At 37.9% G+C, this 25172-nt stretch overlaps 2 protein-coding genes across 3 annotated transcripts in view; both read right to left on the bottom strand.

Moving 5' to 3' along the window:
- Positions 1 to 11137, bottom strand: part of iqgap2 (IQ motif containing GTPase activating protein 2) — a 28254-nt gene extending 17117 nt beyond the window's left edge. Inside the window, exons 1-5 of the mRNA XM_087794267.1 lie at positions 10733 to 11137; positions 7001 to 7100; positions 1697 to 1853; positions 1424 to 1501; positions 306 to 382 (exon numbers count right to left, since the gene is read on the bottom strand). Of these exons, the coding sequence (XP_087650393.1) occupies positions 306 to 382; positions 1424 to 1501; positions 1697 to 1853; positions 7001 to 7100; positions 10733 to 10778 (458 nt within the window). The 5' untranslated portion in view covers positions 10779 to 11137. The remainder of the gene's footprint in view (positions 1 to 305; positions 383 to 1423; positions 1502 to 1696; positions 1854 to 7000; positions 7101 to 10732) is intronic.
- A 2674-nt stretch (positions 11138 to 13811) lies between these two features.
- sv2ca (synaptic vesicle glycoprotein 2Ca) overlaps positions 13812 to 25172 on the bottom strand; it is a 28990-nt gene continuing 17629 nt past the window's right edge. For both annotated transcript variants that reach the window (XM_087794246.1, XM_087794255.1), the window contains 9 exons: positions 21708 to 21841; positions 21382 to 21471; positions 20219 to 20329; positions 20053 to 20141; positions 18884 to 19048; positions 18681 to 18814; positions 18397 to 18603; positions 16842 to 17001; positions 13812 to 16780 (listed from right to left, as the gene is read on the bottom strand). In XM_087794246.1, the coding sequence (XP_087650372.1) occupies positions 16597 to 16780; positions 16842 to 17001; positions 18397 to 18603; positions 18681 to 18814; positions 18884 to 19048; positions 20053 to 20141; positions 20219 to 20329; positions 21382 to 21471; positions 21708 to 21841 (1274 nt within the window). In that variant the 3' untranslated portion in view covers positions 13812 to 16596. The remainder of the gene's footprint in view (positions 16781 to 16841; positions 17002 to 18396; positions 18604 to 18680; positions 18815 to 18883; positions 19049 to 20052; positions 20142 to 20218; positions 20330 to 21381; positions 21472 to 21707; positions 21842 to 25172) is intronic.

Genomic DNA, 25172 nt, shown 5'->3' with positions numbered 1-25172 from the left:
AAGTTTGTTCTTTTTGTCCAAAATAATTTTAGGAATATTGTGTTACTACAAACGCATTTCAAAACTTAAAGTTATAAGTCAGTATACAACCTTCTCAGATTCACTAAGAAGTCAAAAAAGAAGCTTTCTTAACCCTTAAAAGTATGAAACACATTCTAAGAATCCAGTATTTTGTGAGCATGAACCTCAAGAGTTTGTTAGAACTCATGACAAAGCAGTGTCATCTTCAGCAAACATTATTCCCCAAACATCATCTTCACAGCATTGTTTCCAACAATGAACATCTCATTTGTCTGAAGTCTCACCTCAGTGCGTGGATGCAGTACACGACCTTGGGCATGTTTTTGCGATCATACACATCTGTCGTTTCAGGATAGAATATCTGAAAAATAAAAACAAGGTTACGCTTTCCATTACGTGACACGTCTTTTGTCTGCAGCGTACAGTCGAGGGTAAACAATCCATGTGGTAGCCATTGAAGAGAACAAAAGGAAGGTCTGCATGAGAAGTTCAACGTATAGAATGGGACCTTGAATAGATCGTAGTGGTTTTTGGTAAACAAGGAGGACTATCTGTAACAGGAGGTCTGAGGATCATCCTTTTTTTCCCCTAATCTGTGCTTCATTGAGGTCTTTTGTGGCCCTCCTGAAAAATGCAGGATAGCTTGTAGTAGCATGTGTGAATGTCAACATATCCATTACCAATTAACCATGCGACATTAAAGATGGACAAACCTCCAGGTGTTACTTCATAACAATGAATTTATTTTTACAGCTAGAAAAAGTTGATTTTAAGTCGTTCACTTTTGAGGAGCTTCGTAATATTTACTTTGCTAAAGAATGAATAAAAAGAGGCTGAACTTGATAAACATGTCTTTTACAAAGTGTGTTCGATGACATCATAGTCTGGTGAAAACTGGTTTTGCAACCTATTGATAAAAGGAAAATAAGGGTCATAGTCCTGTGATGAAATGAATGGACTTTCATTTCGAGACCAAATACTGGTCACTCAAACCTTCACATTAAAATTAAAAAATAAAAGATTCAGAGTGGAATTTGAGATTTCTACATTTAATTAGACATTTCCATGAAATTAATGAGTTCAAGATTATATATATTAATTTAAGAAGAATATTTATTACATTGACTTTTCATGATGAATCTTGGGAAGATTAGGACTAATGTTTTTCCAAAACATTTATTTTCAATGAAAACTATCTTTGGACTTTTCCAAAATAATTTTATCGTCACATGTCTTCAAAAAGAACAAAACAACAAATTACACATCGTTAAAATGATTAATCGATTTGTCTTTTGAGGGCAGTAACGGAGATGATCATGGGTGTATAGTCAGGCGTCTGTGCATAAGATTGATGAGTTCTGGTTTAATAAGGATCCAGTGTTGGAGGAATCAAGAGTCTTACCTTGGGGAGACCAACTGACTCCATGGCTCTGAGCCACTGTACTGTGTTGTCAGTGTGTCTGAAGTGCAGCCCATTGCTCTGAAAGAAAACAAAACAAGGTATTCATCAGCTCTAAAAATTCCCAAAACACGACCGCACCAAGACCACATTAAAAAACCTCGTAAAATTAAGGAAACTAATTATATCAGCGACTGACCAAGTGTAGCAAGAAACAAACACATGCTCATTCTGTCCATCAGTTTTAAAGTCAAAAGAAATAAAAGAGAGGCAAACCTTGTATCTCGTCTGATCTCTGTCATATATCCTTTTTTCTGACACCATTTTGGGGGCGAAAAAGGTGGCGAGCTTGCCGAGGTAGACTCCGTTCCTGAGTCCCTCCTCGAGCTCTGTGGTGGGAGGTAAGTCTTCTTCTAAGCAGGCTTCCATCCATCTGAGGAGAAAAAAGACAGTTTTATTCTACCAGCAAATCATCCGTTATATACTGTGTGTATATTGATTGGGCCACAACAACACTTTATGCAAAGTTACTTCATGTTTCACGACTGATCTGAAGTCATCAGCAACATGCTATGGACACAACTGGTGTCGCAAACACTTAATCCTAATCCGCTGAGTCCAAAAGTGTCAGAGCTTCATCCTAAGAGTTCTTATTGGGATGTTGAAGCTTCATGGAACAGTGTCCAAATCTTGAGCTTTCGTTTTAGAATGATATGATGCATCAATAGAGTATTTAAAGCAATGGATAAACCATCCAATGGTTGCCATCCAATGTGAAAAGGACACTGAATCATGAAGCTTCAACAAACCACCACTACTATGAATGAGTATTCCATCATCTTCTGGGTGAGAAACATGGCCAGACATTTGGGTTAAGATCCTGGAGAACTTAACTTTCGAGTGTAGCGATTGAAACCTTACTCTCCTGAGAGAGAAACTGCATCATGTGGACATCTGACCCTAACCGTATGTTAAATATTTACAACCTCCATCAATTAGTACACTTTTGGAAAGTTAGTCTTGAGTCCACCAAACCCTTGTGAACAACTTTAAACCCACAACTGTGAACCAGCCGGTAGAGGGTGTTGGCAACAGGAACAGCTCTCTTGGTACACTGATAGTTAAAAACAATGGATTCCTCCCTTTGGCCAAGGTCAAACTGTCAGTAATTGAAATAAAAATAGAACATTCATGTCTAAACGCATCCACTACATCCGCAACAAGGCTCGACAGCCCAAAAATAATACATTATATGAGCAAAATGTTTCAATTCTTCTTGATAAGGGTTTTTTTGCACCAAAGTAAACAAGACGATGATTCCAAACGCAATTAAATGTGATGATCGGAGCATGACAAAGGCACCTTTAGGACAGTAAGATCTTTGTGCACACAACACTTTAGTAAGTAGGACATTGAAGCAGAACAAACAGCTTTCTTTTTTTTACTTAGCGTAACAGATAAAGCATCTACATTTCAACAGTTGCTTCTTTGAAAACAGATTGTGACTTCCTGGTCAACCATTGAACCATTTGTGAGGATAACTTGAATTTAAAAGTCCTGATCAGTTACACATTATCTCATGGCCTCACACAGTCAAAGTAATCACTAGTACTGCCCTAACCTTATGAAGAGCAACTATTAAAATAAGTTATTTTTGTGGTTTTCTTTTTCCGTTTACCCACTGATGAAACGTTAAATCAACCTGCAGGTGATAATTTGTTTCCTCCCATGCAAGCACACAGACGTTGTTTAGGTTAATTAAGTGTATGTGGGGGTGTTCAATTACACCGACGCGTGTGTCAGCAGTTAAGACACAACCACAACAGACGATGCCGGCTCAACAAAAAAGATCCAAGCGTGTTAAATGGAGGCAAAATCAAAATGTGCGATTATAAGACGGGAGCGTGTTGATTGAAAAATGTTTTCACGGCTACAAAGGAGACCTAAGGTCACATGACGAGGCTTCAAAAGACTTGAGCACACTTTGTAGGCTATGGTTCTAGATTAAAGTAAATGATTAAATGAATATTTATGTATTTTTTTGCACTAATAAAAAGACAATGTTTTGGTGTATTTACAGGCAAAGGCAACTAAAGGAAAATGAAAGTGATTAAAGCAAAACTTTTTTCCATTGTGTCATGAAGAAGTGGTCATTTGTTTTGCATGTTCTATGTTAAACATAGAGAAGAACGTAGTGTGTGCGAGTGTGTGTGTGTGTGTGTGTGTAGGCATGCTACAATGTGAGTCGGAGCGTTCCTGTGTGTACACAAATGTCATTACAATGACCGATCACAACCACTACAGCCAGTTTGGTGCCAGGAAATACCTGGACCGCTAACGTAAAACACTTATGGACTAACATTTGAGAAACAGTCATCAGTAAACAGGAAGTAAAAAAAGCAAAATCACACAAAATGAACAAAGAACTTTTACTCGTCATTGACCACAACTCTGTCATTTAAAGTCCTTCAACTCAATGAGGGATAGCGAGAGACTAAACATATGCATTAAATATGACACAAAAAAGACTTTTAGTATAGAAATATTTACCAAATAACAAAATATAATTTCAAATTGTACTACCAGAAATATATACAACATATTAACGCATCCTTTTGTTCACGTCAAAGCCCAAAATTCATAATTTTCATAATTTAGGCCAAAGGTTGCGTTTGTGTAAATTGACTATTGTAACATCACAAAAATAAAATAATGGATACCAGCTGATGGATGAAAAAACAACGATCAAAGCAGATGTAAATGTGTTTTATTTAAAGCCATGACATTCAGATTCCTGTGACCCGAACAGTGCATATGACAACCATCTATCCAGCAGCTACAAAATACTTGCTGCAGCTGCAGATCATGTGCTTGTCATCTACACTCTTGACTTCATAACTGCTCTCAGTACAGGGATGAGCCCATAAATTAAACCTGCACATACTGGCGCCTGGTGGCAATGAGACATTTGCAAAGATGTCACTGTGTAAACAAGCCCTTTAAAGATGGACTAGGTGCTTGTTAGATGGTTCAAGCCCACAGAAGAACGGAGCAGCTTGTATTCTATATGGAAGGGGGGGGGCTTGATGTTTGGAGTTGATATAATAAAAACATATGTATCAGTTAAATTTGAATAGGGAAAGAGGATCAGAAAAAAAATAGCAGGAAAAAAAACTCCTCCGAGTTCAGTCACTTCCTGTATTTAGCACAATGTCAGGAGAACACTTCTGAAGCAGGAAGTACTAGTTCTCCTGTTTACAGCCCCCCCAAAACTCTTCCTGTCATTGTCCGACCTGTCGCCCCGTGAAGATAAACAAGACAACATATGAGCGATCGCTATCAGATCTACAGATCAAGTGTTCATCTTCCGCATCTGTGTCACTCTACGTTACATCAGGTCATGCTGGTCACGAGTTTCTCTTTGTCCTTGAGATCACAGTAGACAGTAGAAAACGTTGAGTCTACAAGTCCAATTCCAGGAACCACATTTTTTTGTTTACATTCCTGTTACCGGTAAATGACACCAGAGTAGAAACTACTCATTAGAAGCCTTGTGATTGTATTCAATTTACCTGATAAGTTACCAATCTTCTCGTCGTCTCTCCTGCCGTCTAAATATTTAACATCCATCAACTTGACCATAACTTTTTACAAGCACACCCTCCCCTATTATTCACACACTCCCTATTTGACCTAGTGACTTTTTAAAGAAGTGTCTGGGAGCCTCCATCATCACGTCTAGTTATACATCATTTCCACTGTCAACAATATGGCGCTGCACGACGGCCACATTGCGACAGTCTTCTAGTGTGTACACGACGAGCCTCACCGTTTACTCTTCATGTTTTTTTCAACGTGTCTTTGTCACACATGCCTTTCCTGTCACAAAACCAGGCAACCATGGTCTTAGATATCGGTGTCACACTGATGCCAAACACTGAAATTAATTGATTATATTCATTATATTTCAATCTTACCTAAATTATCTGACAAAAGCTCACTGTATTTGAGACCAATCCTGAGGGTTGCCTGCAACCTTGACTATCCACAAGCCTAACCAAATGGATATTTAATTCAAGCTGCCCGTAACAGCATGTATGAGTACGATTGTGGAATGTTATTTCATTTGTTTTCGGCTCAATAAATCTTAATAATCTCTGCGCTTATTGTCCTCTGATCAAACAATCAAACTCCTTTCCTTTAACCTCAGTTGTTCTGTTAATGTTGACATCTATAAACTATGTTCCTTATCTTATCTTAAACACCAACTTATCATAAATAAAATAAAATTATTTGTCCAACCTCAATTGGCCCCGGGGTTACACATGGGCTCTTAACTTAAAAATAAAAGATCAAATTTATGCTACAAGACAACACATAAAAAAGAACCATACGATTCATCAATGTCCATTGAAAAAAAACAGAGAAAGTAAAGTAAGAAGTTTAAAAATAGGCGGAAAAAAAAGGGAAATTGTGAAAATTGTGGAAATAATTTATAACAATTAATACGACAATTTGACCGGACCATAAAATAAGTTAGTAGTTTGACTATGCCAGAAAATAAATTTAGAGTTCTTTCCCTAAATACTTCCATTTCTTCTTCTGACTATCAAGGGAAAAAAAATAACCTTTAGTGATCCGTTTATGATTATTTCCATTTGCAATCGGGTTCAAATGACTTGTGGACTTGTGTGTCAGGTTAGAAAAACAAGTAAATAAAAATAAAATTAAACTCTACCATAAAGCAGTACTGCGATTAACAATTATCAATAAAATAAAGATGGTGAAAATGTAACAAGTGCAGCTCAAATATTAAAGAAAAGTGTTTATTCTGATTAATTTTGAAAAAGGTTTAATTGAATGAGCAATTTTTTTTTTAAATTAAGTTAAAGACGATGAATAAAGGAAATCAACCAAAAAGGTAATGGTACATTTAGTTCTATTTTCCTGTCTAATATTGATATAGTTCTAAAACTGTCAGTTGAGTAGAATAGAAAGAGGTTACTTCAGGTCACACTCTTGGATGATTGATGTCATACATTCAGTCAGAAGTCACAAAAAAAGTGAGGTTCGCAACAATAAAAGCGGCGCTTTGATCGTACCACCCTCACGCCATGTCACGCAGAACCAGCTCGATCCAAATAAACACTCTTGGGAATCAATATTAGCGTGATAGGGTGTAGCCGTCACAAAATCTGTGTTTAGAAAAGAGGCGAGACAACACTTCCTGCTCAGATAGAATCCCTCTTCAAGAAGACAGGAAGTGGTTTCGCGTTGTTCAGAGGCCTCACGGGCAGCTGTCATGAGGGTGACTTTTAGCGGAGTTGGTTGGCAAAACAAACATTGTAGACGCTCCCAAATTTAAAAAAAAAGTTAAACATAGCAGCTCAAATGTAGATGGATGGTAATATTCCCACACACCAATAAACAAACACCAGAGTTAATCATCTTCTCTTGTGACAACTGTACATGTATTATTTATTCACAGACTCCTTTGTTGATTTTTGTATTTAGTGTCAAATGTTGTGTCTGTCTCCCTATAATCCTCTTTTAACGTCTGCAAACTGAAGTAGTTCTCACCGTTTGGCTTCCTCCAGATGACAGAGGTATTCATACGCAATGTTCTTTCGCCTCCTTTCATCCATCTCCTCCGCCGACAGCCTCTCGTCGTCCTGAATGGCTACAAAGAGAGAGAATATACAGATTAGGCTCAAGGTGAGATGCAGAGAAAGTGTCTTTTGTCTCAGCTCTTGAACCGTCACTTTATAGTAGGAAACCCTCGACTCCCACTAGTGCTCATTCAAATTTTATCCACCTCTTTCTATCTATAGCTGGAATAGTGGATTGAAGGAAATCTCAGAATCCAAAAGCACATGCTGACACATAAATATTTCAACTGCAAAGATATGAATGAAGATTTTGAGAGCTTGGCTTTTCTTTTTTTAACGCCTTTTCCTTTACTTTTTGATAGTGTTATCTTCACTCGACACTTGTATGAAATACAAAGAGAGACTTTTTTTGAGGAAAAATCATTCTATTAATAACCCTTGAATAAAGAATTGAAGATGCCTCCAAAGTGGTTCTGCTCCAAGTCACTTCCGGGTGACTGAGCTCCATACAGTCTCTAAAGTAGAGTCCAGGCTCCCAGCACAGGATAACATTTTGACTTCTTGAATTTATAATCTTGTCCATTTGGTCGTAGAGATCCAAGTACAATTTAAATTGGGCCTTTTGGCTCAGCTCATTGATGACCTAAAAATTAGGCTGGGATTTCCTACATTTCCAGCACATGGTAGACATGCAAAGAGCCCTTTGGCAAACTTGCTAAATTTGTAGTGTATCCAAGAGCCTTGATGTGTAAGTTAAGTTTCATAATTAACGTTTTCTCGAAGCAAAATTTTGAGAAAAAAGTTTTACCGTTTTGTTTTTCAGACCCAAGCATTTAAAATACCCCAGGGGCCACACTGTATATGCTGTTGTAAGGGGCCGTCAAACCAAAAGAGAAGAGCCAAGAGCCGAATTGTGTTGTAAAAAAATATCAACATAAAATAACTTAACTATGTCAATAAAACATTAATAAACTTTTATTAAAAAAAGACACCAAAATTATTTTTAATTTATACGAGAGTCAGGACATAGTTACAAAAAGGACAAAGAAATAAAGGTAAAAATAACTTTAAAAATTTGTATTTAACACATATACAATATTACGCAAAAAATGAAATGTAAGTCTGGAACATACATGTTCAACTCTGACCTCACTAGAGCAGCATAAATACGTTCAAAGGGTCGCATGTGTTCCCATGTTTGCTTTAGACTTTTTCGCCTAAACTTGCCCACTTATCATAGCACCATGCAACCTATGGGGATCACACGTGCTTTAGAAGCCACCGTCTAATCTCAAGATGATCCATTGCCGTCATCATATTTTAGTCTCCGATCAATCGTGCTGCTGAGCAGCCTCTGCTGAGACGCCTGGAACATGTAAGTGACAACTGACTCCTGCTGAGGGTTGTTGACCTTTACCTGCCGCTTAATGACTTCTCTCCTCCCACGGTGCTTCTTACTCTTCCCTAATCCAATCAAATCTCTTTATTTCTGGCTGAGCGGAGAGCAAGTCACAAGCTCTGAGCTCCCAGGTGGTTGGTTGTTTTATTATAGTCGGGCAGAATTTTCACATGAGAGAACATGCTCGTCGACCGCGGGTCAATCAACACTTTTCTGCGGCTCATGGGATGAAAAAGTAGCTTCACGTGATAATTTGTCTTCTTCACAAATAAGAAGGAGCGAGAGGGCAAGTTGTGCGTCGTCCTATTAGTTTCAAGGGATCTTTGTGAGGTTTGTTGTGGTCAACATGCTGCATTTACTACTTTTAGAACGTCGGGAACCACAACTTAAACACAATTTTACAACGTGAAACCCAATTAAATCGACTCAACGCGGCTCCTTTTGAAGATGTTGTTTGACTGTCGGTGAAAGGTAAAAGTCAGAGTCAACACGAATCTCTAAAACTATGACAATCTAAACTTCAGGCTGACATTCCACTGATAGTCTTAAATGAATCTATGTCAGATTTTTTTTAAATAAGAAAAACTAAAAAACGACATCATTTAATTTAATCACTGAACTTTGAGTTACAGCTGAGAAGACAAAAAAAAGGAAAGGAAACTGGAGAACTTTCTCTTTTTCTGTCACTACACTGACTCAACAACAGCCTCTCTGCTAGGGTTGTGAGAAAATATTGAATTTAAATTAAATATAGCAATACTCCTTTGATGTTTAACAGCACAGTATTCTTACAATTAACATGCATATATTCATGATATTTGTTTATTTCTGCGTTGCAATTAATCTTTCAACAGCAAGACTCTAACAGTCATTACGTCCTCTGCAGCTGAAGGAACAATTAAATCCTGCGAGATCCCAAAAAATGACTGTGCACGAGAGGATACTCGTGGATTCCAGGAGCACGTAAAACTGATTTTTGGACATATTTTGGTGTCAAAACAAATAAGAAAGAGTTACAACTTGGTCAAGAGTCACGCAGTCAGAGTCAAGTACTCGGACAATACTACTAATATATACTTGTTCCCACAGTATCACAATATATTGTATCATTGTCTGATCATCCGAGTGTGGGAATTCCTTCAAGATAAGAGCCAGGGTAGAGTAGTACACTGGTCGCCCGACAATGATAAGAGTAGATTGCATTATACAGTGAATTCCAGCTGATCAGTGGCCAAAACACTGCGACACTGAACCGCCAACAGCTACAGAGCATTGTTGCCTAAAGCACGCACTGTTTTAAATTGATATTTTGTTTGTTAAAGTGACGCTGCTAATGACTTCTTCTGCGCGTCTGTTGACCGTGTTCTATTTAAATTCAATAATGAGTAAACTAATCATTTTTCCATCTGTCAAGAAAAGATATTTGCGTTACGATGAATATTTAAAGGTTTACACACGACAGTCAGAATATGAACCCAAGTGACACTTTGTGTTACAGTTGACTGACAGGAAGTGAGTGTCACAGACTTATGTTCAACTGTTAGATAGTTATCTATAGATATTAATAGATGGATACTTAGATACTTTATTGATCCCCTGGAGGGTGAAAATACTAAAGATGATTTCACTGCCATCAATATTATATATACTTAATAAAACACATTCAATTAGTTACACAAATGTTTACTCTCCTCACCACAAGGACAGTGTGAAACCACGTGATAAAAAAAAAACTGGCTTCTTTAAGTCGTGTCTTTGTTTCCAAGTAAGATGATGAAATCTAAACTTGTGACAACATTCAATGACACACTTTGATTGTCCTTATCGCCGTGAACTTTGACCCCGGGGAGAGAGAAGATAGCGGAATTTATAATAGAATACTTTTCTTTGACACATCTTCTCTATTCATGCTCGAGACTTTTTTTTAAGTGGGTCAGTTATATATCGCTCTTACTGTGCTGGATCTTAAGTTAATGGTTAACTTATGAGAAAAACACCGTGTGTGTCTTACATAAAATAAATGGAAATACAAAATAAAAAGGGTGGATTGTGGCGTTTTTTAAAGAAGACCTTAAGCTTTAGGAACCATTTTAAATTAAAAAAAAAAGGTTGCTGTTGGTTAATTAAATATAGTATTATTAAAACAAAATGTTAGTTTCCAGTATAAATAGTTAGCAGCAGCCACACCTACCTAGCTAACACTTTAACCACCTGCTGCTAATCAAACATAGTTCCGTTGGCGCCTGATCACATTTCTTATCTTTTTTTTTATTATTAAATAAATAAAAAATAAAAAATACTTACTTCCATAGCGAGGCTTTTGAAAAGCAGCGGTCTCTTCATGATACATCCTGTCTCGTTTCCTCCTCAACTTGTGTGAACTCACGGCTACAAAGTTGAACGTCAAGTCGAGCCGCCTGGTTTAAATAAAACCAACAGTATAAATAACAAGTGGTGGAAGTTTCTTTGGTCACTTGCGGCTGAAAATCCCCATCCTGAGCGTGTGTGTGTGTGTGTGTGTGTGAGAGACTCCTGGTCGAAGTGTGTGTGTGTTTCTGTTGAACCCCGAGCTCCAGCCGCAAACCACTTGCGCTAGTGCGACCCCTGCTGGTGAACTGTGTCCAACGCTTGACTCGCTCGTTGAAATCGTCCCTGTTTTTTAATCGATGAATATTCTTTCAGTTAAAGGGATCTTTAAGAGGCGACAGAGAGCCGCTGACAGAATCAATGAGTTATACTTTTAGAGCTTTACTTGGCTTTTGTGTGTTTGCCTTAAAGACAAGTGAGCAGCTTTGATACGTCATAAAAGGCAAGTGCAGTCCTTTGAGAAATGTGTCGTCAGCTTGTTCTATTTAACATTAAAGGAAGAAATAAAGCCCTCATGGTTAAACGTTTTTATAAAGCCCTCACTATCTTTATCTCTGTTGCTTTTAACGCTTTTACTACTTTTGTTGTTTCTATCATTATTTTTTTTATATATTTATTATTCTTTGGTGTATTATTAATTTAATTATGTTAGTTATATTATTAAGTTATCATATTTATTATTTGTATTATTGTTTGTACTCATTTATTATTGTATAGTATTCATATTATGTTTTAATGTTTGTTTTTTGTGAAGAATAAAATAAGATCAATAGTTTTCTTGTGAATTGGCAAACTGTCCACAGTGTCCCCTGCCTTTTGCCCTAGGTAGCTGGGATCCGCTTAGTACCCCTGCGAAATCACTTAATGAATATCGGATGTTTGTTTATAGTTTTTGGAATGCAATGGTATACAGGTGCTGGTCATATTATTAGAATATCATGAAAAAGTTTATTTCAGTAATTATATTCAGAACGTGAAACGTACATATTATATCAATTCATTACACACAGAGTGATATATTTGAAATGTTTATTTCTTTTAATTTGGATGATTAGTACTGACAATTACTGAAAATCCCAAATTCAGTATCTCAGAAAATTAGAATATTAGTTACGACTAGTACAAAAAATGATTTTTTAGAAATGTGGGCCAACTGAAAAGTATGAACATGGAAAGTTTCAGCATGTACGGCAATCAATACTTAGTTGCAGCTCCTTTTGCCTGAATTGCTGCAGCAATACGGCGTGGCATGGAGTCGACCAGTCTGTTGCACTCCTCAGGTGTTATGAGAGCCCAGGTTGCTTTAATAGTGGCCTTCAGCTCTTCAGCATTGTTGGGTCTGGCATCTCACATCTTCCGCTTCACAATACCCCATAGGTTTTCTATGGGGTTAAGGTCAGGTGAGTTTGCAGGCCAATCAAGAACAGGGATACCATGGTCCTTAAACCAGGTACTGGTAGATTTGGCACTGTGTGCAGGTGCCAAGTCATGTTGGAAAATGAAATCTTCACCTCCATAAAGTTGGTCCGCGGCAGGCAGCATAAAGTGTTCTAAAACTTCCTGGTAGACTGCTGCATTGACCCTGGACCTCAGGAAACACAGTGGACCAACACCAGCAGATGACATGGCACCCCAGACCATTACTGACTGAAATTTTACACTTGACTTCAGGCAACGTGGATTCTGTGCCTCTCCTGTCTTCCTCCAGACTCTGGGACCTTGATATCCAAAGGAGATACAAAATTTACTTTCATCTGAAAACATAACTTTGGACCACTCAGCAGCAGTCCAGTCCTTTTTGTCTTGAGCCCAGGCGAGACGCTTTTGACGTTGTCTCTTATTCAAGAGTGGCTTTACACGAGGAATGCGACAGCTGTAGCCCATATCTTGCATACGTCGGTGCGTGGTGCTTCTTGAAGCACTGACTCCAGCTACAGTCCACTCTTTGTGGATCTCCCCCACATTTTTGAATCGGTTTTGTTTGACAATCCTCTCCAGGGCGCGTTTATCCCTCTTGCTTGTACACTCTTTACTACCACATCTTTTTCTTCCCTTGGCCTCTCTATTAATGTGCTTGGAAACAGAGCTCTGGGAACATCCAACCTCTTTGGCAATGACCTTTTGTGTCTTGCCCTCCTTCTTTAAAGTATCAATGGTCTTCTTTTGGACAGTTGTCAAGTCAGCAGTCTTCCCCATGATTGTGTGTCATACAGAATCAAAACGAGAGACCATTTAAAGGCTTTTCCAGGTGTTTTGAGTTAGTTAGCAAATTAGAGTGTGGCACCAGGTGTCTTCAATATCTGACCTTTTCACCATATTCTAATTTCTGAGATGTTGAATTTAGGGTTTTCATTGGTTGTCAGCTATAATCATCTTCTTTTTGGCAAAAAACACTTGAAATGTATCAGTCTGTTTGGAATGAATGTATACATTCTACAGGTTTGACTTTCTAAATTGAATTAATGAAATAAATCAACTTTTTCATGATATTCTAATAATATGACCAGCACCTGTATATATGTGTTTTTTTTTAGTGCAACTGTAACTCGCTCTACAGTACAGTTACCACTAGATGGCAGCATTCGTTTTGCTTTTAACGTGCAATAGTTTTTAGTACGAGATGTTTATGGTATTCCAGAATTGCAATAATTAAAAGCAGAAGTTATAAAGTATATATATAGTATAGTAGAAGTAGAAGTAACAAAAAAAGAGGAATACCCTGGAATATAAGCGTATATGTTTATATACACTTATTATTATTATATTAAATACTGTTCATTTATTTAATTTTTACATATATTTACAGCTAACTTAATCGTATGTATTTCCTATTTTAGGCATGCATAGTACTCCATAAATGTTAGCTTCACACTTCAACAAAATGTCTGACTGATTTTCTGAAACTTTCTTATAGAACAAAACTTTTATTGTATATATATGTTCAAAAAAATTACAGTTTGCAATCCCTGCCTTTCCCAAATATAATTCACTCTGTATCATTTGGCACCTCATTTTTCTTTAAACCTCTGATGTCAATCATCCAGTAGTTCTCACATGAACACAGACATTTTCCACATACATTTGATCGCCTCCATTAACGCATGAATATAACGTAGAAGCGATACATTCACATTTTTCCCAACAAAATATGAATATTGCCATTGTTTCTTTCCGCAATTATAGTTCACAGTAAAACACAAAACTGAGCACAGAGCAGGAGAAGAAGTACATGCAAGTTTTTTACACACACATATGCCCACACTTGCGCATTGACGCACACACACACACACACACACACACACACACCAGAGCAGGGGGACAGAAATGTACGACAGAGATACAGTAACTTATCACTTGAACAAACAAGGACAGTTTTATACACATTTAGACTCAACACCTATACAATAGTAGCTTCTTATGTACATTATTTACACCTGCGCGCACATCACACACTCACACACAAAACACTACGTATATATACTGTGTGTATAAGCATGAACCCAAATTATCTCCAAAAAAAGGACAAAGATGATGATTTTTTGAACAAGCAAAGTGATGGAGAGGATGGTTTCAGGCTTGACTTTTTTCAGCCCAATCACATATTTCAAATACAGCCTTGACCCTGTGCTGATGTTACAACAAACAAATACATTACAACTGTTTTCTGATTCGATTCCTCGTCCACCAACAGCTATTTATTCAAAAGATGACTTTAAATGTCGTCTTAGGCTTGTGAGATAACAGTTGGATTGTTTGACTAAAGCCTAGTTCGAATGCTGTTGCTCTAAGATCAAGACTCATTTAATCCTAATTCGACAAATTGATCACCAATATGATGTGAATTGTGAGCGAACATCTTAGAAGTTACAGAAGTTTATAGTCAAATGTTAAGGGTAACTCCTCAGGTATTTATGTTAATTCAGTTGCTTTAAAAAGTTGAACAATTCAAAGATTTAGTCGAAGCATGGATGATTTATTGATGTCATTTGAGTTGAAGATTCTCTCAGGGTCAAACAGACACTCAATTTAAGTGTGAAACTTTGCTATTGTTACACGACTTTCATTTACTAGTTACAGCATTTTTTTTAAGAACTATTTCATTTATATGTATTTATTTAGACGTTATATATTTAATTTAAAGTAAAAAGACCTTTTTTTATATCTTGGATTATCAATTTATTTGAGTCACATATAAATGATAATAATGATTTTTCGACCATGGTGTGCACTTATTATTGAAATAGATTCATGATGTAAAAAAGAAGAAAAAGAACAACTGTTAAACAAAATATTTTTAAATCTTTGAAATCGCATGGTGTTTGGTGTTCAGAACTATAACTGAAAAATCGTAAGACTAATTCAGATTAGCTTCCACTTACACTTAAAGAGCTGCCGCATCTGCAACTTTAGACACTATTTTCGCTCTAGACGGAGGTCGCCACTGCAATTAAAGTTAGCTGAACATGTCACGGACGTCACCGTCACCCTCTCGGCTTTGTTGTCCAGAGAAGCACGATTCACGCCTCTCTCGGTTTAAGCTTCTCATGTAGAGACTCGCTCTGAGATGAGCAGCTCAAGAGGAGCCACACACTCTATGGAAAAAAGGCTTTTACCAAATTAAAAACAAACGACCTTGAACTCGATCTTCAAATAAAAGTTTCGCGCAAACTTCAGTTTCTGATGGTAGCCGCGGATGTTACTTGACATGAGGCCAGACTTGCTTGAGTTGAGGAGAGGCACATTTAGAAGAAAAAGGCCATTCAGTATTTTCAAAAGAAAGCAGCATGACATGACATCATCATCGAGTTTCATCGCCACAAGCAACCCACAGAAGGAAAAAAACACATTTGGATAGAAAGCATTGTCTCCAACATCAATAAAGCAGAAAAGCAAGAGCATCTTTTACGACTATTAGAACAAGAAAATACATGTGATTTATTTCAATATGGCGTTTTTTATTCTCTGTATTGCAGGAAATGCAAAAGGCTCGTCGTCTGTTTAAAGTGCCTGCAGTAAATAAGTACATCGACAAAGAAAGTCATCTACTATTTAGCTCTAGGAAGATTCTTCCGTGTTTTCTGCTCATTTAAAGATGCTACATGTTGTCTTGCTTCATTAAATCTCTTAATTTACAATGGAGAGTTTAGATTTTCTCTTTATAGATAATAATGTCTGTCATTATTGTAACTTTCTCGTTTTCCCTGAGGACTCAAGCCGTTCTTTCCCGCCTTTAAGTCTTTCATTTATTTATTCAGACGCATTTCTTCATCTCTTCTGGACTATTATTCTGCCTAAACATGTGTCAAATTAATCTCAATATATAAGGCCTGAATACTAGAGTTAAAAGCTATAGTTTTATCTACTTAAAGTACTTGTCACAATGTGTTTTATTTAACGAAGATCTCCGAGTTGTCTTCAGCAGCATTTTACCGATAACTAAAACTCTAATTTCCATTAAAAGCATCACTGATGTGTCACAGAGGTGTGTGTCTTGTCGAGGGGAATCCAGCTGCCACACATCTGTCTGGAGTGTCGTCCGTCTTGATCATCTATTCCCTTCCTACCGCACGGCAGATTGGGCGATGCTCATTACCACTTGTTTTTCCACGTTTCTGTCCATCTGCCGGGCCCCTAATAAGAGCGTGTCAATATTTCAAGGATCTCACGGTTGAATCTTAAAGAAAAGCAACTTTAAAAGTGTTAAAACTATTGATATGTTTGTCGTTTGAACAAAGCCGTTTGCATTTCTTGCTCGTTGCTTCCTTGGCTTGATGATTTCAAAATGCTGGTGTTTTTTTTTTTTACATGAGGACGTTTTCCCGGGTGTCGGCCAACCGCAGACCCACCAGGCCGCCGCCCACGAGCACCGACGACGCCATGAGGATGGGGATGGCCTTGGTGATGCCGACGAGGGAGCCGAAGATCAGGTTCCCCAGGACAGCGGCCAACTTGCACAGAGCGTTGCAGAACCCGAAGCCCGTTCCTCTGCGAGTGAAGACAAGTTACAAACAAGTCCTGATCATCTAACTATGTTCACGGGTCTCACCTCCTGACGGTTGGGAAGGACTCGGTCGTGACCACGTCCAAGGAGTTCCAGGCAGAGATGCTGAGGCCGTTGTAAAGGCACAACATGAAGATCATCATGGACTCGCTGGTGCCGAACCACAGGAAGAAGCAGCTGATGCCTGACAGAACCATGGAGCCTCCTGAGGAGCATCGACGCACAAATGCTCGAGTTAATCACATTGTTTTTTAAGTGAATAATTCACATTTGAAACTGAAGTGTTGAAGACTTTAAACAGACTGAACAAAATCTACTTCATTAAAAAATATATTTACAAACAAACCAGTGACATTGTGTAAGGTAAGGTAAGGTAAGGTAAAACTTTATTGATCTAAATTGTTTTTTACCAATAGCCAGCAATTTTTCATAAACAATAAAAAATAATACATAAAAAATAAAATAAGAACAAGAACATAAAGAGAATGAACAAGATGACACAATCTAAGTCTAAAGACAAAGAACATAGGTCAAAGAAAAACAACAAAGACAAAGGATACAAAGACTAACATAGAACAGAACATCCAGATACTCTCACTGCACTCCTGCCCCCGAACTCAGAATTGTACAATTTAATAGCCCGAGGGATGAATGAGTCACTGAGTCTATTTGTTTTGCACCTGGGTAGGAGCATGTTTACTTCTCCTCGTGTGACACGAGAAGAAGTAAACATTCTATACTGTACATCAATAAATAACAACAGATCATCATTTTAATTCTCTGGATTGATATGTATCACCTACAACTGTATTTTCTTAAAATAAATAATTGTATAAACAATACAATATAAAATGTACTTAAACATATTTCAATTTAATAAAAATGTGTTTAGGAAAGGTTTGCGGATACTTAATGCTAGATAATTAAATATAAATATAACTGAAAAAGTTGAAGCTGACAAAGCTTTACTATAGTAGATCAACATCATTTACAGTTATATATATGGGAATTTGGGTTATGGGCCATAAATGATAAGCTAATGTTGTCGCTAATAGTCTATTCTTACGATTTTTTACAGACCTTTTACAGTGATATACATGACTTAACGTATATATATCTATATCCCTATAGATCTTCTTTATGCTATGATTCTGTGGTTCTATACATCAAAGCAGATTCAATAATGCATTCAATTAGATTTCTGTTGAAGCCTGCTATAGGGTCTGCTACAACACAAATGTAAAAACAGGCTGATGATGAGTTTAGTGGCAGAAGAGCTTTCTCAACGATACACCAGCAACCAGACGAACAAGCCATTCTGATGAGTCAGCCTTTTTAAAACCAATTTTGTTGTAATCTTTGATACACATTTTTCACCAACATCTGTGTTGAACATCATTTTCCTGATCAAGCAGCTTCACTCACTCAATTTTTAAATAATAGATATGAAGAAAACAGGTCAGTGAAACGCAGACGTAAACACTTAAAACCACAAACAAAACCTTACCATCAACAAGGACAATCAATTACATTTTTAAAATATTATTTGGTGTAAAAAGAAAAGTCAACCAACCTACAGAGTCCTTCACGTCAAACTCACCTAACATGGACAATCGACCTATTTTGTCCATGAGCAGGGCAGACACGATGTTCCCCGGCAGGACAGCCAACGTCCCCAGGAAGTTGATGAAGTAAACCCAGTAGGCGCTGTAGTCGTCGTCGAAGGTCATCTGGCAGCCGGTCTTGTTGTGGGTGATGGTGCTGTTGATCACCTCGGTGCCGTCTATTAACTTGTTTTCGTCGATATCTGCAACAGATCCGACAAGAAAGTGTTGAGATGAGCGTCAAGTCATGGGGTCGGCCGAGGTGGTGCGGATCCTTCACCTGTGTTGTACAAGAACGAATCGATGAAGGTGCAGTGATGGAAGTAAGATCCCACCGATGTGACGTCGTCGAAGTAGCAGTGACGGAACGTGGTGTTGTAGAAGGTGACGGACTTCAGCTTCATGTTGATGAACCTGAGGGATCAACAGGACGACTACGGTATGACATCAGTTGAGTTTCTAAACACGTGTGATGGTTCGTACCGGTCGCTGATGAAAAGACTGTTCTTGTGTATCTGGTTTTCCAACGTGAAGTTGAAGGTGAAATCTTCGATGCGTTCGTTCTGGTGGATTTGCACTTTGGACGCATACTCGTCCGCCTGGAGGTGCTTGATGACGTCAGGAAACCAGACTGACAGACCATAATATCTGCAACACATCAAATGACACGTAAAGACTTTATATAGAAGAAGTGTTAGAGCGGTCCGGGGGCCCTTGCAGCCCTTTGACTACTTTCATACGGCCCTGTGTAGAAATGTTTCTTAAAGCTAGCTGGCAATTTCCGTTTAGTACTTTTTGTACTATTTAGTACTAACTCAACCTTTTGGTTTGTTTGTTTTAGTCATATTAATGCGAAAGCCTTAAATACATTTGAAAAAGTATTGCTTTCAAATGTATGTTTAGTCTCAATCACAATTTCACTACTTTTTAAATCCACTACTAACGAAAGAAAAAAATATATTTATGTAACTCCACTACTAATTAAAGAAAATAAAAAACATTTTTTAACTCCACTTATAACAGAATAAAATATATATCGTTTTTAAATTCAATGCTAACATAAGGAAATAAAATATACGTTTTTAACTCCACTACTAACACAACAATTTAAAATGTTTTTCTAAACTCTACATCACCAAAATGTATTTCAGTCACTGCTTTGGAAAGTTTTTTTTCTATATTTCTCACTCTCTCTGTTTGTATCATGTCTGGCATCTCGACAGGATCATTAACACCTCGCACTGACCTTTATGTGTAAATCTATACGCAGATTTACTCACATTTTATAAATCAGACCCCTTGAGTTTACTGTACATGAAGTCGTTTTTTTTTTTTGTCCTTTACGTTTTTTCCTGCCAATCATCTCCCGCAACAACACAAATAAATGATCCATTAATGAAGCTTCACTGTTAAAGATACACTCATTTATCATTTACTTCTGCGGCTTCTGGAACTTGTGTCTCTGAAAATGGACCAGTATTGATCCGACGACGCCGATTGATTTTTGAGAGCGTGCAACGTCTCACAGGCGTGAGGCCAAGATGACACAAATGCGATGTGGCCACGAGCCGGCCTGTCTCGTGCTATTATCCCAGCAGACAAATTATAACGATTTTTTTTACTTCACAACATAAACGACTTCAGGAGCTCACCCGAACGACAACGTGAACCACACCACAGCCAGCCGCGTCATGTTCTCCCTCATCGGGTAGTTGAAGCATTTCAAGAGATTCACGTAGATCTGGGGGGAGGACGACCAAGTGGTTTTGAGTGTGAAGATTTTGATCTAAAAAATGAGTATTATTGGGGCACACTCACCCCGTGAACCTCTGACTTCATCCGGAAGAACGCTTTAGAAACTGGATTTCCAGATTCTGACTCCATTTCTACCAACTCGTCCAGCTGCTTTGGGATCTTGATTCTGTTCACCTGAAAGTATATTTAATAAAGATAGTATGGAAAGAGGCATTTATTTTTTCAAATTAGCAAAACAAGTAGAAAAAACATGGTTCTAACCACAAGTGTAGTTAACTGACATCTAAAACTAAGATACATCTTATGCAGATCTAATTCCAAGAAGCTTTAATCAAGCTGATAATCATACATTCTCATTGATTCTCATGAAGGTTTGTCGCCACCTGCTGTCCAGGAGGTCAAACTGACACCTTCAAACTAACACAAGGGGCCAAAATCTTAAGCAACTATCGAGACTCAATTTGATATTTTATGTGTGAATTAGTCAAACCTGATGTCCATTAAAAAGCACTATTTTTTAGATATTTGTGGAGGAATGAGAGAAATCTTTTCAGGCTGTTGCTCCTAAGCTTTGGAACGATCTTCCTCTCTCTTTGCGCTTGATGGATCTACTGACTCCTTTAAGAAACATCTTAAGACGTTTCTATTTGTTCAGGCTTTTCCTTGATTTTCTGGAACTTCTGTTGTGTTATCAGTTTTATCTTGATCTTTAAAATATATACTTTATTGAATATTGTTTTGATTGTTTAAGCGCTTTGTGACCCTGGTCTGGAAAAGCGCTATACAAATAAAAATTACTTACTTAATTACTTACTTGCTTATCTAGTGAGGGTTATGTTTGCTTCTTTTAAAGCCACATTCCTTCAAATTCAATCTCAAAAAGACCTGCCAGTCAATCGATATGAGTAAATTATAAATCAAAACTGGCAACATTGAATCTTCCCGCCTTCACAAATGACAGATTAGTTTCTAATTGCATTATTAATACAAGAAAAACTGTGATTACGAATGAGGTTCCACACTTCAGAAACTCGTGTTGTCTAAGAGGCTTTCCCGACGTACGCGTCACCCCCCAAATAAATTAATCCTGAGTGGCGTAAAACTGCTTTTCAGAAGCTCGATAACTCCGATATGACCCTATGGAGGAAACATGTTCAAACTTGAACCGCTGCTGACAGGAATTTAAGCCTCTTTGCTTCTTTAAGCATCCATGCCAAGACACTCACGGTGAAGACTTTCTCCGGCTGTCCACGTGCTCGCATGTTGGTGTCGTGGATCTGCTTGAGGATCATCCAGGCTTCGTCGTGCTTCCCCACCTGACAGCAGAGGAGAGGATGATGAAAGGGAAGAATCACTTTTAGTGGCTTTAATCAGAGAGAGGCGGAAGTGTATATCTAAGAAATATATGTTTTTCCTGGACAAAAAAAAAAGGTTATAAGTGAGTTGATTTGCAGGAATGATTAACTTAAGAGGCTGTTCGTGATCTCCTCAATATTCCAGTAGGAGCGTTTGTCTTGAATATTCAGTGGGGAAAAAACGAGGAAAGCTTTACCTCAAGGTAAAACCTGGGGCTCTCAGGCATGAAGGTTAAAGCCACCACGGCACAGACGCAGGGCAGAGCGCAGACCACCACAAACACCCGCCAACTGTGGAACTGGTATGCCGACCCCATACTGAAACTCCAACCTGCGACAAAGACAATTTTTAATCCAGTGTTATTATTCTCATGATTAAACAAATGAATATCATTTGAATTTGTTGAAAATATCCCAGAAGAAGATCTTCTTTTTAGTGTGTGGACTGAAGAGCCGCTCCCATCACACACACTAAGCTGTTGGCATTAACTCCAGGATCACTACAGATTGATGTATAGGCTCATGGGGAAAAATGGCTCCTTGGAGGCAGCAGTGAATATCAGACAGGGACGGGTTCATTGAATGCGTGAGGGGAAAAAAAAGAGTGTTTGCCGTGAAGTTAAATCTTGTTGCACCTGATCTCAGCCCACAGGCACTCCCCTCATACTCATTCATCATTGTAAAGCACACTCACACAGAACCGCAAGGCATACATACAGCCACAAATAACTACATATAAAGCATAATCAAACGAAAAATGGGATTTTTAATCAAAAATATCATGCAGGAATATTCAATATATACCTTTATTATTATAAAAAAAACTGAAACTGGTACTGTGAAAACAAAATAATTAAAACTACAACTGCCATCTTATTTAATTATAATTAATAATAAACCGGATTAATCAGATTAAAATCTTACATCCAAAAAGCTCGTACGTGCGTAAAATAAACGACTAAATAACAGCAAAAATGAACTGTTAACACATGGTTTGTGGCACAGAGTCAGTGCATGGAGAATGAGATTTCCGCTGTCATTTTTGGGATTTTTTTTTTTTTTTTCCATCATAAAGGAGCCGCTGTATCAGTCGTGACCTCCTACGCCTCTCCACACGCTCGTGAAGATGCAGCTCCAAAGGGAATAACACCATTATCCATCAACAGGCGTGGGAGTGGAGTCGGGGAGTGTTGAGGGGTTAACGCTAATGGTAATGCTGGGGAAAGCCTGTTTGGAATTAATCTCCAAGCATATTTTAGCAACACTGTTTTGGCAAAACAAAATTGTTAAAACTGCTAAAAACAAATATTTTTAAAAAAGGCTGAAGGGTTGCAGAACTGGTATCAGTAGTAAAAGCATCCATGAAACATGCAATAATCAATACAACATGTAAGTAAGTAAGTAATATTTATTTATATAGCGCTTTTCGAGACCAGGGTCACAAAGCGCTTAAACAATCAAAACAATACTCAAAAAAGTACATACTTTAAAGATCAAGATAATACTGAGAATAACACAGGAGTTCCAGAAAATCAAGGAAAAGACTGAACAAATAGAAACGTCTTAAGGTGTTTCTTAAAGGAGTTAGTAGACTCCATCAAGCGCAAAGAGACAGGGAAGATCGTTCCAAAGCTTAGGAGCAACAGCCTGAAAAGATTTCTCTCCTCTGGTCCTGAGCCGTGTGCGTGGAACCATAAATAGATTCTGATCCACAGACCTCAGAGCCCGAGTTGGGGTGTAAGGCTGGATCAGATCAGTGATGTATGCTTGTGAATGCATAAAAAGGAATCTTCTATATCGACAATACGGACACAAAAATACACACTTATATATATGAATGTACACACATTTTCATCTGGTTGTCACAGCAAAACTAAGCAGGTTGAAATTACAAGAATAAGGCGGTAACAACCATAAGTGGGGAAAACAGAAAAGTTAACCACAGGTAAAAGAAACAATTATATTTAATTTGTTTTCTATGAATTTAGTAATGCTTTCTGTTACAAATAATGATCAGCATCATCTTTGTTTATTATGTTAGGGAATTAAATTCTGGTTTTAACTGAACTCTTTTAATTTAACAGAGGAAAGCACTATGAAGGAGCATACCTCCCCCAATGAGCCGATTTGACATAAGTTTATAAAAACACAGGATGCAATCAAGTTAAGAATTATGTAGGCCTACCAGAATGGATGGAACCAATAGTGCATATAGGGTTGATGGAAAATTCTGATACATTATTTATTAAAAAACATGCAAATATTCAAACAGTGTTTATTTTTTAGCTGCAATTAAACTTCAGACGGCGACATGGCAGCAGTCATGACATCCTCCATAGCTTAAGAAACAATGAAATCACAACACAAGATCATGGCAATGACTGAGGTCCAGAGGATACAGTCAGCAGCTTTTAAGGCTGATGTTTGGACATATTTTGGTTTAAAAAAAATGAAAGCTGTTACAACTTTGTCAAGTGTCATGTGGTCTGTAAAGGGCTTGAATATACCAGAAATATAAGGTAAGGTAAGGTAAATTGTTTTTTCCAGTAGCCAGCAATTTTTCATAAACAATAAAAAATAATACATAAAAAATAAAATAAGAAAAGAACATAAGATGACACAATCTAAGTATAAAGATAAAGACAAAGAACATAGGTCAAAGAAAAACAACAAAGACAAAGGATACAAAGACTAACATTGAACAGAACATCCAGATACTCTCACTCCACTCCTGCCCCCGAACTCAGAATTGTACAATTTAATAGCCCGAGGTATGAATGAGTCCCTGAGTCTATTTGTTTTGCACCTGGGTAGGAGCATTCGTGCACTCATTCTGCTTCTCTGCTCACTGATGACAGTGTTCAGAGGATGACTGTCATCATCCATGATGGACAGTAGTTTGTTCAATGATCTCCTCTCAGCAACTGTCACCAGTGAGTCCAGCTTCATTCCAACCACAGAGCCAGCCCTCCTGATCAACCTGTCCAACCTGTTGACACTCCTCTTGGACACATTTCCACCCCAACACACCACAGCATAGAACATGACACTGGCCACCACAGACTGGTAGAACATGCAGAGGAGCTTCTTGCAGATGTTAAATGATCGGAGCCTCCTCAGAAAATACAGTCTACTCTGAACCTTCTTATATACATGGTCTGTATTGCAGGACCAGTCCAGTTTACTGTCCATCCACACACCGAGGTACTTATAGTTGTCCACTATCTCTACCTCGTCGCCTCTGATGGACACTGGACTTGGCTTTGTCCTGGACCTCCCGAAGTCCAAGACCAGCTCCTTTGTCTTTGAGGTGTTCAGCTGCAAGTGGTTCCTCTCACTCCAGTCCACAAAGTCACTTATCAGACTCCTATACTCGTCTTCGCTGTTGTCCCTGATGCATCCAACAATGGCAGTGTCGTCAGTATATTTATACAAATATATCATTGTTCCTACAGTATTACAATATATTAAATTGTTGCCCCTGTATTTTCATATAATTTGATATTCCAGATCCACCATGAATGAAAACATTCCATTAAACTTGCAATAGGATAGTTATTTCTTCTCCATAGTATTAAATAAGTTTCACTTTATTCTTCTGTCTGAAATGAAACGATCCTGTCAACTGCCAAATTAATTACTTTTTATCGTCACATCACTGC

The sequence above is a fragment of the Callionymus lyra genome, chromosome 1 (genome assembly GCF_982586985.1).
Source record: "Callionymus lyra chromosome 1, fCalLyr1.hap1.1, whole genome shotgun sequence".
Classification (NCBI taxonomy): Eukaryota; Metazoa; Chordata; class Actinopteri; order Syngnathiformes; family Callionymidae; genus Callionymus; species Callionymus lyra.
The sequence above is the reverse complement of the archived record's forward strand: the minus strand, read 5'-3'. Positions and strand labels throughout refer to the sequence as shown.